This window comes from Phragmites australis, chromosome 2 (genome assembly GCF_958298935.1).
Source record: "Phragmites australis chromosome 2, lpPhrAust1.1, whole genome shotgun sequence".
Classification (NCBI taxonomy): domain Eukaryota; kingdom Viridiplantae; phylum Streptophyta; class Magnoliopsida; order Poales; family Poaceae; genus Phragmites; species Phragmites australis.
This window is the reverse complement of record NC_084922.1, coordinates 10,590,559-10,608,187: the sequence shown is the minus strand read 5'-3', so window position 1 is coordinate 10,608,187 and position 17,629 is coordinate 10,590,559. Positions and strand designations below refer to the sequence as shown.

The window sequence follows — 17,629 nt, the reverse complement described above, 5'->3', positions numbered from 1 at the left end:
AAAAAATCATTAGAATATTAAAGGAACAAAAATCTCTTTGTAAAAGAACTCTCTTTGCGATGGTTTGGAGAAGTTTTGCTTGTTTCTCCACAAGGGATAAGGAGACTCCACGGCACGGACAAAACGAGGGTTTTTCTCGCATATTTTTTGATTTTCTTTTCTATGGCTTTTCGAGAATCTCAGATGTCTATTTTCTATACTTTTTTAAGAGAAAAGAAAGGGTTTATTTATTTAAACTCTAAGCCGAATGCAAATATATGAATCCACTTGTTGGGCTAACTTCACTTTCCAAGTTTCAACCTTTCGGCCTAGACCACTTTTAAGCTATAAGGCGTTCAGATTTTATTAGGCCCCAATTTCATTCCCTTATTTCCTTTGGAGTCATGAAGGGCAACACGAAAAGGAGAAAAAACACAAAGCAACTCCAATCTGATCCATGTATATCGCTGGAATAGTTTCTGAGTTGCAAATTCCTGATGAATTTTATACTATTGAGTGAATGCCATGTTCATATATCATCTATCTTACAAGCTGAATTTGGAATTATACATACATTCTTGTCTATAAGGTGGGAGCAATCTAAGTATTGACATGATCAAACTAACTGCCGCAAATGTTTTGCCGACTTCCCAAGCTGTCAACTTGGAAGAAGGATGTTGAACAACTCCAATCATGGTAGAATTGTGTAAATGAACTAACGGAGCGCCATTAAGCCACCTATCTGTTGTCCAATGCACGTCAAGGTGTTTGTTCATCTTGGATTATAACCAGTTCTGCCGTCAATGGTTGGCCAGAGAAGTTACAGTAAGTTGGCTCAACGAGACTGAGCTTCCAGTAGGATGTTCGTGGCCACATTGATGTCATTTCTGGCTCGCATGAGTGCTTGTCTTGCGGCATTACCATCAAAGCCCATTGAAACCAGCATAGCAACGGACGACTCTGGAGGCTCGACGATTGGAGCAAATCCAGTAGACGACGGATTCTGCTCGACAGAAACGAAGTCAATAATGCACAACAGCGTGAACAACTAAACAACACCTAGCCATTTGTTTTCTTCCGTGAAATACTTAGAAATTCAACGTTGTTAGGGTCTCGCATTCCTCATAAGTCATAACCCAAGATCAAAGAGTAACAGAACAAGAATAATTGCACCACAATGTCACAAGACAATCAACATGCGACCTAGTAAGGTGGTTTCCACTGAAATTTTTAAAATTTGTAAATTTGTTTCTTGAGGGGTTTTTCACGATTCCACTTAAGAGGTGGTTTCCACTGAATTTTTTCAGTAACCCGTTAGATTTGAGCTATCAACAGTGCGATCCCAGTCTAATGCATCATACGGGAAAATTTGCATTTATAACTGGGGATATATTAACTTTGTTGACATGTAAATATGTAATTATGCATCATATGGGTATTCTATTCGACATAAGCAAATGTTTAATCTATCAATGACAGCTGCCAGTAAAAGCACACTCTAGCAGTCATCTGCACTCAAGTAAACAGAAAACTGTGTCAAAAATACAAACAATCACCACCAGTTAAGATTCTATAGTGCTAAATGATATCTAGATCCAAGGATCAATGCCCGCAGAAATTAAATTACAGAATTAGTTCTTCAGAAGCTAACCTGAACAGCACGCCCTGTTTGAGAAGGCGTGTTTCTGACAAGACTCCTGGAGGGCCGAGATGCATTCCCTGATGAAGGTGCAAAGTATCTTGCGAAAAATGATGCAATAATCTGTGGAATCTGTAAAAGAGGCAGGAACTTCATAAGAAGACCAAACAGAAAAGAAAATTAGAAGCATCCGTAATAGCAAGAATACACAGCCCATAGCATGAGACAATAGCAATAATTTTGAAGCTAAGATATTCTAAAGACAAAATAAATAAACTTAAACCCCATAGCTTAACCCTCATAACTTCAAAAGAACAGTGCTATACTTGACATACTACCCTACAGTCTCCACATGAGAAGCTCCTCAATTTACAAAGGTAAATGGATAAATGATTAAACGCTCTAACAGTCATTTAACTAAATTACTTTCAGTCCAAACAATGAAGCTGATTTCACTAACTTAATGGAAATAAAATTATTTTCATCGTAGAAAAAGATATGTAGCGCATTCATGGAAGATGTAGTCCTTGCGCATGTGGTAAATGACCGTTGTTACAAAAATAAAATAATATACAGACTAGGGATCACAAATAAATAGGTAAACCACCAATAAACATTCAGTAAACAGAGATGAAATGCAGTTTTGTATGACATCTGCTAATTGACTGACTTAGCTTAATTTCTCTTACAATGACTTCTCAGCATGGAGCATACAGGCTATCAGGTATTCATATTTCTTTTCTTTTATGTGGTGTTATCTGGTATTTGCTTGATAACACCTGTGAAAGCAGGTAACGAACAAGTACTTGGTTCGATTGGATTCCATGTCTAGTAATTCAGGAAGCTATTTTACTGATGCTTTCTCATTTGTAAGGCCTACTGTGGAGCAAATATGAGATGATACATTAGGCAAGGCTATGTCACAGCGAAGCCAAACAGAGAAGAATATCAACACTCAACAGGAAAATTAAATGTTAAGAGCAAAATGTCACATAAACAAAGATGTAGTACAACAATACCGAAGCATAAACTGTAAAATAGATATCGCTAGTAACCTTCATCTTGCGGATGCTGAGCACATTTAGACGATAGAGAGAACCAGCAACCAGACCAAATATACCAGGAATAAGGGAGCGCTTCCAAGAAGATAAAAAAAGCTGCCAGGAGAAATAGAAAAGATGTGATCACTCAATATAAAGATGTAAATCACATAAATTCAGTTACGATTATGTCAAGAGACTGACCTGAAGACCAGCTAGGTATATGAACGATTTGTCGCTGAAATTAAGGCCAAAAATACGGAATTGTGACGTGACAGGAATGTCAATAAAGAATGGAACAAATGAGGCAAATATGAGACCATAAGGTCCTGATGCAAGTGCACTAATGTAATTTGTATCTGCAAAGAAAAGGAAAGGAAATACCATAAACAACTCAAAAATGGAAGAGGACTCAACACGTGTTTATGCTCATAATTATGTTACTAATTGACATATAAGATAAGATCGATTGAGAATAAAATGCTCATAATTAATCTACTAATTGGCATAAGATTAAATTTTAAAACATAAAGAAACCAATGTGACAGATAGCAGAAAGCAGGGCTTATCTAACATAGCCATAGAGTTCTATGTTTAGAACAATGTGAAATACAGTTAGTCTAAAATGGTGAACAGCATTCAATTAAAAATTCTGCCCTACAGAATCAGGGGAAAAACAATTTTCTTGAATGTTCTGGAACAGATGAGTAAATGCTGTGTTTCATCCTGCAGCAGCTTTTCAAAAGCATTTTCCATGCACTATCTTTGGATATATATGAACTAATAGAACCCTTTTTTGGAGCATGAACAGAGATACTTCTTTTCAATTCATAAAGGTTCTCTGTAACTAACTTGAATTCATATGATACTGTAGCACAGCACAATCAAACGGATCAGATTTTGTTAGGATAATCCTTGTGTAACAGTAGGTCAGTACTGTTTGCAACAGTATGTCGGGTACTGTAGCGGAAGTATCTCGATTACTACCAGTAGGCTGGCTTGGAGCCTATATATTGGGCTGCCTCCCCCTTCCCAGTGTGCAGAGTGCACCTGATGGAAGTTTGAGATGAGCTTCATCCAATTAAAGGTTATTACCAACTATAAGCTTTTGGATGTTCTAATAAGTAATAACATCAGAAACTGCTGACAACAAGAATACTAGAAGTTGTTAGCAGCTATAGGCTTTTGGGTGTTTGAATAAACATCAGAAGCTGCTAGCAGCAAAAAAACTACTATGTCATGTGTGCTCGCATGCGTGTTCATACGACCCACCTCTCGCAAGATCGAATCCTCGTGGTTACATGAGCTCATGCGGGCTAGGGGTGCGGGCATAGGGCGCATGGCGCGTGTGGGTCTTGAGTGGTCACACAACATGACATATGTGTCGGTACTAGACGCACGGATGTGTGCTCAGAGCGAATGTTCTTGGTCATTTGCCAAAGCGTGGGTATGTTTGACTAGAGCTAGAGTTCATCAACCTCGACGATGTTGTCTCCTACGAGTGGTGCGCCTCAGAGTCCTGGGTGGTGCTTCAACCGCCGCAGGTCCCTATCGCCGTTGCCACGACGATTGCGACATCGGTGGCCGCGATGTGGTCGTCCAATGTGTGGTCAAGGAGGTTGACAGTGCGTCGTACCTGATCCGCACACGGAGCAACTACGCCGACTAGAGCCTGCTCATGAAGGCGGTGGAGGATCGTCTCGATCCGAAAAAATCCCCTACCGTCGGCAATAAGCTCCTCCTCACCAAGGAGCAATGGCTCGCGCGCATCAAGTAGCGAAAGCAGGATGCAAGGTCCTCGGGCAGTGACAAGGACGGCGGCAATGCTCGTCACCGTGCGTGCACACTGAGGAAGAAAGGGGGAGGCGGTGGCTCCGATGGCAAGGAGGCCGCGCACGATCTTTCCCATGACAAGTGCCACAATTGCGGGCGTTATAGCTACTGGGCCAAAAACTATCGATAGCCCAAGAAAGTGTAGGCTTATTTGGCCTAGGACTAAGAAGAAGACGAGCCCAGGCTCCTGATGGAGGAGGTGTGCACTCTTAGTGATGCACAGGAGCCCCCATCAAGCCACGTCCACCTCAACGAGCACCATGCACAAGTCCACCTTGGTGCCAACGACGACAGCGACCACCTAGAGGGCTGGTACTTCGACAGAGACGCCACCAACATGACAGGTCGCCACTATGTCTTTACAAAGCTCGATCAGTTACTGTTGCGAACAGTACGTCGAGGTGTGGTAGGCTCCGTCCGTTTCGGAGATGGCTCGGTGGTCGACATCCGTGGTTGTGGCACCATCCTATTCGCTGAGAAGAACGGAGAGCACAAAGCGCTCTCCAGCGTCTACTTCATCCCACAGCTGAAGAATAGCATCATCAGTGTGGGCCAGCTGGACGAGGGTGGCTCCAAGGTGCTGTTCGAGGCCGATTTCTAGCGGATTAAGGCAATCCAAGCGAAGGCGAAGGTGGAGAGCAGTCGAAAGCTTTGCATCCTCTGCACCGACAACGGCGGTAAATTCACGTGCCACTGCGGATTGTGGCGCCCAACGATACTTCTTTGCATCATACACCCACAGCGGAATGGCATGGTGGAGGTGCAATCAATCAATCGTCACGACGGCGTGTGCGCTCCTAAAACAGAGGGGCATGCTGGCGGAGTTTTGGAGAGAGGCGGTAAGCACCGTTGTCTTCCTGCTCAATCGTGCACCGACGAAGAGCCTGGATGGCATGACGCCGTTCGAGGCGTGCACGATCGAAAGTTGAAGGTGAACTTCTTGCGCACCATCGGCTGTCTGGCGTACGTCAAGGAGGCACGACCGCATCTGCGGAAGCTCGATGACATGAGCACGCCATGTGTCTTCATTGGCTACGAGCGTGGCGCGAAAGCGTACCGCCTCTACGACCCAAGCACCAAGCACGTTCGTATGTCGTGAGATGTGATATTTGACGAGGACGCCGGATGGAGCTGGCAGGCGGATGCAGTTGGGAGTGTAGCTCCGTCGATCGACTTCGCCGTGGAGTTCATGGTGAGTCAGGTCCAACGCCAGATAGCTGACGAGCCCACCATAGACCGGGGAGGAACATCCGGCGGTTCGCAATCGCAATCGCCACCACATCCCAAGGTCCGTGACAGCGGCGCCTACAAAAGTAGCAACGGCGATAGCTGCGACCTGGTGGTACAGCGAGTGGTGAAGGAGATTGGCGGATCGACTGCGTACCCGATGCTAACCGATTATGCTGACTGGTCCCTCATGATGAAGGTCATGTTGCAGGCGCGAGGCATGTGGAACGCAGTTGAGCACGACGTCGACGCCGTCGAGGAGAATAGAACATGGACGCTAGTGGAGCTCCCGCGTGGACACCGCCCAATCGGACTCAAATGAGTGTTCAAGCTAAAGACGAAGCCGGGGTTGTGACCATGCACAAAGCCTGCCTCGTCGCCAAGGGCTATGTGTAGCAGTCGGGCGTGGACTTCGACGAGGTATTCAAACCTAGATGTGAAATCCGTGCTGGAGTTCGTCGGGAGTCTGTGCGCCTGTTGCTGGCACTAGTTGTCCAAGAGGGAATGGTCGGTCCATCACATGATGTGGAATCAGCCTTTCTCAATGCCGAATTGGAGGAAGTGTATGTTGCACAGCCACTGGGGTTCATCGTCACAGGAAGAGAGCACAAGGTCATGCGGCCGCGGAAGGCGCTCTACGGCTTGCGACAAGCACCGCGCGCATGGAACATGAAGCTTGACAGTACTTTGAGGGCTCTCAGCTTCGAGCAGAGCGCGCACAAACATGCGACGTACCGACGCAGTATGGTAACACGCTGCTGCTCCTTGAGGTCTACGTGGATGATCTGATCATCATGGGATTGGAAAAGGAGGGACGGCTGGTCGGCTACGCAGGCTTAGAGAGAGTATTGTTATGATAATCCTTATGTAATAGTAGGCCAACAATGCAAAGCAACAGTAGGCCAGCTTGGAGCCTATATATTGGGCTGCCCCCCCCCCCCCCCTCAATGTGCAGAGTGCACCGGATGGAAGCTCGGGCTCGGGATGAGCTTCATCCAATTAGAGGCTATTAGCAACTATAGGCTTTTGGAAGTTCTAATAACATCAGAAGCTGCTGGCAGCAAGAATACTAGAGGCTATTGGCAGCTATAGGTTTTTAGGTTTTTGAATAAACATCAAAAGCTGCTAGCAGCAAGAAAACTATTGTGTCCAGTGTGTGCTCGCGTGTGTTCATACGACCCACCTCTCGCAGGATCAAATCCAATAGATTTGGGAATAAGATCTCCCATAGACGAATACACTAGCTTGCAATTTTATACCAAACGATGCTTTGCATTGCTGACCTATCTACTGCTATCTTATTAAAATTTAACATATTCTCTTACATTTCCATCTTGCAAGCAAAATACAACCAGACATTTACTGATTACCTAATCCTAACTATAATAATGATTGCAGCGACAGGAGAATGGATGTTTTTTTTCTTTCTAGAGTGAATGGAATATATTTAGAAGTACGCAGAGCACATAACCATAAACTGTTTTATAAGATATATTATTTCTTCAATTGCCACCGCATGACTCTGTTTAGCAGTTTGTCTCATTACTTCATTAGCATACCTTTCAGGAGAACCAATGAAAAGATCTCGAGAAGTGATGACACTGTGATCGTGAACAAACAAAAAACCTGCACAGCAGATGGAAAGAAAAAGAAGCATTATATATCATAATTCTCTGCTTGTCAAGTTCATAAGTAGTCTTATTACAATGGAGCCTTTGGCAAAACTTAAGCTGATTTGGAAATCTAATTGCACTGCATGCCCATGAAATCACATGCGTTTTGGACTTAGGTTAGCGATATGCAGTTGAGAACAAAACATAGCATTGAATCACTTTCCAGGTCCACAGACATGGGCATTAAGTTCTCAAGTTCATTGTCATAAGTGCAGTGCCATGCCAGTTTAAGGGACTACAGGCCTCAATTTACTCCTGCTTATACCATATTATCGATGCTGTTTATCCATCTTCATTTAAGACTAGAGAGAACTCCAACAGATAAAGTACCTACCGAGTATTTGTTAGAGCCCATCTGCCTCTCAAATACGCGGAAGTAATACAGAAGGTACAGTCCAAACATTAACTCTGGTGTTGACTGAAACGCAAATACAGATGGGAATATCTTCCATAAACGGAAATTTTCGACAATGCCCTGCAATAATAATATAAATAATTGATCAGACTTCTATTCAGAATTATCAAACATGTTGTATGTAAAAGATCCAAGCAGTCATTGACTAGACAAGATAAAACAAATGCAGCCAACCAATGCTCTGCATTGAAGTAGATGGAGCTCAAGGATAAATGACCGGGGAGCATATACACACGAAGACACCTTACTGCTTATGCCTGAGAGTTAACAATCATTTTCTTTTCCATTTTTTTTCAGGATGTCCACATTTCTAAATACATTGTTTAGGCATGTATGATTGTACGAAACGTAATGGCGATAATAGCTATGGTACACAAACTAATGAACATGTAATGGCACAAATTAATGTTCTCTAGGCTAAGGCATGGTACACATTATCGATGTACAATCAACAGTTAGGAAATGAATAACACAACTGACCCCAAATTTACACAGAAGTTTCACATTGCCCAGGTAATTCTAAGATGCACTTCAAATTTCCTCTAATCTGTTAATTTCCAATCGATGTCGACAAGCATACATTCACATGACACACATTTGACACGTTGATACCTACATGCCAACTCACATGAATTAACTTCTGGAATCACAAGACTATCACTCAAACATATGGTGCAACTGCAACATATCAAAGTGACATGGGGTCACCTCTAATGTACCACTGTTATGCTGGCAAGTGGCAACATAATATCACATCCTAATGATAGTTGGTGATATTAATCTGTACATCAGCTTATGCCTTCTGTCGGTTGTGAAATTTAACCTTGCCTAATCAATTTTCAGAAGACGAGCGATGTAAAAGGCATACATAATTAGACCATGGTCATGGAAGTTAACTAATAAACCAGGTCAACAAACTTTAACTGGTGCAATTAGTGCATTCCTGTCTAACTCCGAAAAGACCTAACATGCACAATGTTATGTCCCATGCCATTATGGGCCAGGTTTCAAGCAGTGACTGCCCATGGATCTCCAACTTCAGTGGTGATCACTCGTTTTCACTTTCTATTGACAATAATGGCAGCATAGCCTGTTTCTGTAAACTGCTGCCAAAAACTGTTCATCCTTTTCTACATCAAATCATGTAATACATCCCTTTAACTTGCAATAAAATGCTAAATCCCCCCTACAAACACTCAAAGTCACCAAGAACCAGAGAATTATAGAGTTGCAAAAGAAAGAAAAAAAAAGACTCAATAACTAGTACATAGCATCTATTTCCTAGATCACACAAGCTTATTTCCCAGCTCAGCGACAAACTTAAGTTGATTCAATCCAGGACTCCCAAGTCCTAACTTGAGCCATCCAAATTGCTTGTTCCTCTAATTCGCAAGCCACATATCCTTCACATCCATCATCCCAGACAGCACAATCAATGTCCTTCCATCAACACCGTGTGTCCACAGCTACCGACCACCTATAAGCACCCGCCACTACTCTCAAAGTCTCACTGCCGCAGCAAATTCAGAACCTGAAACCCTAAACACCAATTTGAACCGAATCCCATAAGACTTCACCCATCAGTTCCCCAACACCACAGAGCAAACCTAACATCGACTCAAAGGACCACATGCACTAACTCCCGACAATTATACACTGACAACGGTCCATGTAACCAAATCGAGGCATCTCCAAGAAACCCAGACGAGCACAAATTGGGGAAAGCTAACAAGGAGCACAATAGAGACGGTGAGATTTGGCGGCCTGGCTGACCTGGTATGAGATGCTGAGGGCGCGGCCGCGTCGCTGGGCGCTGAAGATAACGGAGAGGAGGCCGCTGGCGAGAGCGACAGCCCGCGTCACCGGAGCGTTCTCTGCAACCAAAAAAACAGACGGCGCCGGCGCCGTCCCGATCAGTCACGGCCCAAAAAAATTTCCACAGGAGCAAGCTGCGAGGTACGTAAATCACGCTGATACCGGGGTGGGGGTGGGGACGCTTACGGAATCCGGAGACGCCGCCCTGCATCGTCCGATAGGGGCCGCCGGACTGGTCGGGGAGGCGGGGAGGGCCCGGGAGACGACGACGACGACGCAGCCTCTTCCGTCCGTTCGATAGGGTCGGCTTGTCGGGGCTGCGTTGCGCGGACTGGAGAGGGTGGGGAAGCGGAAGGCGGCAGGACGGACGGGAGGAAGGAAGTCGTTGAAGGTGGCGGTGGTTGGGCTGCGCCGCGGGTGGGGTACTGTGGTGTTGTTGGACTCTCCGCAGTGGAGTTCACTAGAGTCTAGACGGACCTAATCGTGCGAGAGGGACATGGTGTCAGGACTTCGTCTAATTCTTCGATGAAAATTTGGACACCTAAAATCTCTATATCTACTATTTAAAAATTTATCTCTACTATTTAAAAATATAGTATTTTCTTTCCACAATCTATCCTCCTGTGAGTCCCGTAGCCTCCCGTGTGGGCCCATATGCTCACGCTCATGTGGTCCCGCCCTCCCGTGTCTGCTCGGCGACGTGGCCTCCCGCACCGTGCTTACACGTGGGTCCACGTGTTCTTGCGTTTTTTCGACGATATCGTGCAAAGCACGTGTATCAGACTAGTATAACTTAAAATATAATATGAATGTCAGAATCCGATTTAAATTCAGGATGTTCAATTCGAGCAAAAAATTAGACACCAGTGTCAAAGTAACACTATCGGCAACTCAAGTTGGACTTTTTTTTACATTATTTAGGAATTTTTTTCTTTTTAGTTTGTTTCATTGTGGAGCATTTTGTATTCCTCCGGAACAAAAAGAACGAGCATTCACTTTTTTTTTCCATTCTGAGGAAGTGGCAATTACTTATTTGCCATCCTGTTCCACATATATAGACTCAGAATGGCTCGCATGTCATCTTCAGTAGCAATTGTCACTTCCTTAAAGTGACAACTGAGTAATTATAAAAAAACCGAAAAGAAAACTCTGGTTTTAGTATCCAACTTTTGTATATATTATGTTTTCCTTATAGTGGATACGTATTATATGTTAACAGAGAAAATTATATCTCTACTATATAAAGTAGTAGTTGGTTCTTACTTCACCTCCTCCACCTCTCTTCCCCACCGTTAACATGTGAGAGAGAGGAGGCTGACTCTCCGTTCGCGTGCGTTGAGAACCCACGCTCATAGAAGGCGACGGGACCCTCTTGCGCTTCTTCTCCTCCTGCTGGTTCTTCAACTTGAACTCCACCGTAAGAGAGGTGCTCACTAGCTTGTTGAAGTCAGCGAACTCATGCACTGGTAACCGGTCTTGCATCTTGGAGTTGAGGTCATTCACAAAATGGTATTGCTTCCGCTCATCGGTGTTGACCTCATCCTGAGCATACTATGCAAGGTGATTGAACACCTGCACATACTCTATTATTGATCTGCCTTCTTGCTTGAGCTCCATAAACTCCCGCCTCTTGATCTCCATAAAGCCCTTAGGAATATGAAAATCACAGAATGCCTGGTGGAACCCCGACCAAAACACCCAGTGATTGGCGGGGTGCATGGCTAGAAAGTTAGACCACCACGTGCCCGCCGCACCCTGAAGCTGATGGGTGGTGAAAAGCGTCTTCTCGTGGTCCACGCACCTGAGGAGAGTGAGTTTTTGCTTGATAGTCCAGAGCCAGTGGTCGGCATCCAGATGATCCTCAGCCCGCGTGAGGGTGGACGGCTGAGTTCGGAGGAAATACGCAAAGTCATCTCGGTGTCCGGCCCCACCTCCTCCATGAGGGTCCGTGTTGTGCACGAGGATCTCGAGGAGAGCAGTTTGAGCTTGACAATTTTGCTCTATCTGCATTAACACATCTGCCATGCTTGGCGGTAGGGGCAGCACAGGTTATTCTCATTGGAACTCTCGGGACGATCTCTAAAATTTTGACGGGTCCTCATCCTATTATGACGATAAGATAAAAGAGAGACCAAAAGTCAATTCTGACTGGATCAATGCTATCTTCGCCATGTCAGATTCAAACAAGTGATGTGCACTAAGGCATCATATATCAAGGTAAATGCATGTTCAAATGTATAGTGCAAAATGAATAATGGAACATGAAAGTATGCTTGATCCTTATCTTCAAGTTTCTTTCCTGAATGCATCTCTCTCCAAACAATAATCACAAACACATGCATCACCTTTCTTACGAAGAGAATAAGTATTTGTGTGAATGGTGCTTGTGCAACTCGCTGTACAAGCGACGTTTCATACATGGTTGCCCACGTATTCACTTCCCGTACCTTCGCCTTACGGGACACCTCATGTAAACACCACATGAGTAGATGACCATATCTACCATCGTATAGTGGATGTTCATACGTTATTGCTAACGTATTCACTTTTCGTACCATCACCGTACGGAACACGCCGGGTCCCTACCTCGCACCGGTTGAGCCCCTAATATTTGCCACTATCAGAATGCATCAATACAACATAATCAACAAATGCATCATAACAAGAAAACCACACAATACATAAATACACAATTCAAGTGCATCACTCAATCAATCATACGTTACACTTTGGGTATAGTATAGCAAGTTAATATATATTAATCATGAGGAGGCATAAAGGAATCTTTAGTGGGTTGCTTATTGGGTTTGACACACTTACTAACCAACGCTCTAACCATATTTAGGCTATTTCATTAAACCAAGCTTTGATACCACGCTATGGGGAACCGTTCAAATATTATTCTAATTAATCATTAAGTCGATCATTTTCTTAATCACAATTTCAACGATTAATCAAAATACCACTCCGGTAGTCCCGGCACATATTTTGTTACTAAGATTAGAACACATGCCTTTCCAACATGAAACATCACAACAAAGCTTAAGAAAGAACGAGTAATTAACATTATATTACAAGTTCTTAAGCATCCACTAAGTTAATACAATGTACATCAAAAGAGAGCTAGAATGAGATTAAAACCTACTCAACTCCTAACCAACAAAAGAAACTACGCAGCGGAAACAAAAGATGAGTGAAGCCATATGCCCTTAGGCTTTACCCCGAACGTGCGACCTCCAAGAGTAGGATGCGCTACTCATTCCTGCCAGTTGCATCGGCGGGCGTAAAGTAGTCAAAAATCAACTCCAACTCACCTGCAAAACATGTAGAGCAGCTGAGTACGAAGGTACTCACAAGACTTAATCCATAATGGGTACTTATAATTAGCCTGACTCCAAAGATAATGCATTGGGACGTTAGCAAGAATACGGCCATATAGTTATGTAAATTCATGTGTGAAAGCAAATTGACATAAACATGTGTGAGTATCTATACTTGACTAAAGGTAACAAACTAGCCTATAAACATCAACTACACATAATGTAAAAGAAACCATAGTAGTAACATCTATAACGAAATATCACAACATCTCAACTATACCAAACCCTATTTGTAACTCTACGACTGCTGCAAATGGACAAAAGCATGCTCATGACCGAGAGCGCGACATTTCGAAATATTTTTACGCCTTACAGGGGGTACTCCTTTACCTACATGACTTGAGGACCATATGGCTTGCATGACCACACAGGTCTATATAAGGGGTACTCATATCAACCTTTTCCAATAAGCCCCGATCATTTGATCATACGCCGATAGGTGAAGGGATCATCCAGAACTACTCCTAGAGCAAACTGGATACCCAACTGGCCTCATGCCTGACACCATTGATCCGCACACCAAAAAGCCACAGCTACAAAGGTAATCAGCTTATCGTTCTCAAATGCGACATGTAGTAAGCATGAAAAGTGCTAAAGCCAATTGCAACAACGATCAATGCTTAAAAGATACAAGCAGTCTATGGTGTCCGGGTCTCTTTCCCGACCTACTCAAGGGAACTCCACATACGAGCAGGACAAACACCACTAACACCATCCACATCTCACCTCATCCACCCCACTCATCCAACCGACACCATCAACCCCATCAATATGGTTATTGTACAAGTAATTAAAGCCTATGCTCGCGAATGATGAAATATTTCACCGCTCGACTTCTACCAAGGATCTAGGCACTTGCTAAGTATTGTAAATAAAATTTTAAGTTAGACAACATCATATTAAACCTAGGCTACAAAGATACAGATCAACAATTATTCAAGATAGGAGAATTAGTGCATCAACATAGCTTCTACTCATCATAAACCCGACATCGACTCGAACTTATGCATAACATATATAAAGCGTAATTTATCATATATGACGCATATGATCCAAATTAATGGGAGAAGTATGCTTAGATACTTGTCTTGTTGCTCAGGTGTTTGCTTTATGCTACTCACGCAACACTCGCAAAACTTTGACAGACTGGCATCCCCTTCAACCACGGTCGCGACACGCTCCGGTTCTTCATTCACTAAAGAAGAACGGGTGCAATGATGAGTATGAATGAAGTACACAATGTATGCTACAATATGCATAACAACAAGCTAAATGTGTAAAACATACGGAGGAATAACGAAACTTACGATCTAAACAACGCTGAAAAAGCAACATGAGGCCGAAGACTCCGGATTAAACTTGGAGTATGGGCGAGGCTCCGAGTGGGGCTCTCAGCTATTTACTTGGACCCTTCGGGTCGAGTCCGGATACTCCAGATTGGGTTGGACACTTTGGATTGATCCGGACTATCCGAGTTTTGGCCGAGTTGAGTTCTAAAGTGTTTTCCCCAGCCAATTTAACTCGCATGCTAAATCTATTCCGCCAAAACAAGGATATACACTATACAAAGGATTCTAGACTCGAATTGCACCCTAAATTATCATAGTTCCCGAGGACAATTCAATGAGGTTTCTCCTGGTTTACCCGGAGTATCCAGGTCAATCTTGATTATCCGGGGTATCCAGAGATGCTACTTCAAGGGAAAAATCTCAGCCGATTTGATTTGCGAGCTTCTCCAAACCAAAGGAAAACATGTTTGAGAGAGTTTATAAGTATAGAACTCACTCACCAACCTAGAAACACAATTCCTAACTCAGAACTCACCAAAATCCTTATTTTAGCTCCAAAGCTCAAGAACTTAACAACTTTGCAACCAAAGCTTCAAACTCGAGATTCATCCAACCAAAATATGCATCTATGGCATGGGAGCCTAGGAGACTAACCCAAGATGCTTTGCCGAGCTTGAGGACCATGGTTGAAGGAGGAAAAGCTCAAAATGAGGAAGAACGCTGGTGCTCCTTGTGCTTTAACCAAGAACACCAAAAGACATCAAAACCGGTTCGAATCCTTCGGGAAAATGAAAATGAATTTGATGGATGGATAGCTCATGAGCTCGTGATCGCGTGAGTACCACATGAATACCTTGATTCCTTCTCTTGAGGTGGGATTTTGGGGGAGAAGGAGAGAGGGAGCTTGAGAGGGAAGTGAGAAGGGGAGCTCCTCTCCTTATCTTGGCCGGTGGGGAGCACGAGAGTGAGTGAGTGAGTGAGAGAGAGAGAGAGAGAGAGAGAGAGAGAGAGAGAGAGAGAGAGAGCTGGGGGAGTGGTTGGGCTGCTGCCCATAGAGAGATGGGGTTGTTGGCCCACCTGGTGGGACCCACATGTTAGAGAACAAGGTCCAATTTAACTGCGAATTTTATTCTTTTCTCTCCCAAAATTCGTTCTCTCACCCGATTAATTTTAAACAAATTGCATTGGCATTCTAAAATAAATTACCTCAAAACTAATCATACCGCTAATGATGCATAATTAGACTTAATCATGCGATTAAGAATTTGGGACGTGACAACCACCAACTACCAGCTCGGTACTGAACTCCTCCTCAATGACGAAGTCCAATGGATCCCCACCACATGCGCATGTACTCCAACTCCACTCTAAATTTTCTTCAAATTTGACATCATGACTTACATGAACTTTCCCGTGCCATGGATCAAAGAGACAGTGTGTCTTGCAGCCGTCCTCGATGCCAAGATATAGCATTGGATAGCTTCGGTCGTCAAGTTTCTTCAAGTGTGGCATTGTCATCTTCGCATGCGCTGTGCAGCTGAACACATGAAGGTGTGACAAATACAGCTTCCTTTCGTTCCAGGCCTCGAACAGAGTGCGAGCGTCCAACACTATCATCGACAAGCGGTTCATCAGATACACCATGTGCCGCCCCGCTTCCCCCCAAAATCTTCCAGGCATGTTCATTCTCTTAAGAAGGGACTTCGCTATCGCCATCACGGTCTTGTTCCTCCATTTTACTATGCTATTTTGCTATGGTCTGTATGGCGCAGTGAGGTGCTGCTCGGTCCTAGCCTCCTCATAGAGCCGGGTGAACTCTGCAGAGAGTAACTCCCCGTCACAATCTATTCTCAACGTCTTAACACACTGCCCACTCATGTTCTCAGCTTGCAGCTTGAACTTTCTGAATACAGAGCAGGCTTGATCCTTCATCTTGATCACATACACCCACATCCACCGTGAGTAATCATCAATAATTAGTATAAAGTAACTATTATCGGTGAGGGTTGTGGGTGTGATTGGACCACACAGGTCTGCCTATAGTAGCTCGAGTGGCTTCTTCGCCCTAAAACTTGTAGTTGTCAGGAACGGCTATCTCTCCTGCTTCGCCACCAAACACCCTTGAAATAGCTGGTTTGGGTTTGTGATTGATAGCACGCCCACCACCATCTCCTTGTTAACAAGTAGCTTCAGAGATACGAAGTTAACATGTCTGAGCCTCGCATGCCAGAGCCATACCGAGTCTTCAAGACTAGCTAGGAGACAAACTGGCGTCACTAGATGTAGCTCAATTTTGGTAGAGGCAATTTGGAGTTCGCCTCACTTTCATTAGCAAACATTCGGGACTTCCATCATACACACGTAGATGTTCAGCATCCATGATCACCTTGTGACCAACTTCGGTAAGTTATCCTAAGCTGATGATATTGCTGCACAGTCTTGGAATGTAGTAGACTTCCTGCAACAACCACTGGTCGCAATTCTTGCAACTTGAAAGGATCGATGATATCCTAAAAGGCTGGGACGAGGGTAAATTAGGACACTTAAAACCTAACCTAATTAGCTAAAAAAACTTCAAAAGATAAACCTATATCAATTTCTATCTAACTGTGCTCTAGATTTATCTAGTGTGCCTATTCTACTGCTCAAAAGGTTTTCAACCTATAGACAATTCTAGCAAACTACTATAGGAAAGTAAATGCACAAAGGTAGATTGCAAGAATGTAAAAGTGGAAGCAAAAAGACGGTAGAGAAAACAAACTCGGCACAATGGATTTTTATTTCATGGTATCGATGTCATGAATATCACTCCTAGTTCACGTTGAAGCTCCACCAAGGATATACTCTCGGTCACCAAGACTCTTCCGATCCAAAGGTAAGCTCTCACCACTAGCCTCTCTCACGGTCACTTATCGTCATCTTCACCTCAGAGCTTGAGCCACCAAGGTAAGGATCTCCGCATCCCCATACTCGTGTCTTGACACCACTATACACCAAGTCGGAGGGTCAACAAGCTTGAGTAACTCCGACTCAAGGTGCCAACGAGTCACCAAGACTTCAAGACGTCGGCGTAACACTTGGTACAAACTAAGATCGCTCATTGATCCATTCTTCAAGTTGCAACACCTAGCTACAACCCGCTCTAGGCCTATAAGTACTAAACACTCTTATGCTTAATTACCTTAGATGATCACTTTAAGTATTTTGGTGGCTTGGATGTCTTCTCAAGTGTATATGAGTTTCTCTGGATAGCCACCTTCAAATGACTGAGTGGATGGGTATTTATATCCTCAAACTCATGCACTAGTCGTTAACCAAACGACTTAGGAAAATTGCTAA

The 17,629-nt window shown here is 43.8% G+C and overlaps 1 protein-coding gene across 2 annotated transcripts; it reads right to left on the bottom strand.

Annotated features, from left to right (window-relative positions):
* Positions 1 to 455: 455 nt before the first annotated feature.
* LOC133899210 (rhomboid-like protein 20) lies at positions 456 to 10,118 on the bottom strand. 2 transcript variants are annotated; one of them, XM_062340183.1, is made up of 8 exons: positions 9,808 to 10,118; positions 9,580 to 9,680; positions 7,726 to 7,866; positions 7,278 to 7,344; positions 2,863 to 3,017; positions 2,638 to 2,775; positions 1,631 to 1,750; positions 456 to 982 (listed from the first exon to the last, which is right to left on the bottom strand). In XM_062340183.1, the coding sequence occupies exons 1-8, from the start codon at positions 9,830 to 9,832 to the stop codon at positions 815 to 817; spliced, it is 915 nt and encodes a 304-aa protein (XP_062196167.1). In that variant the 5' UTR covers positions 9,833 to 10,118; the 3' UTR covers positions 456 to 814. The 2 variants fall into 2 exon arrangements, with proteins under 2 accessions (XP_062196167.1, XP_062196175.1); XM_062340191.1 differs by having other exon boundaries at positions 2,674 to 2,775; positions 9,808 to 10,117.
* Positions 10,119 to 17,629: the final 7,511 nt, after the last annotated feature.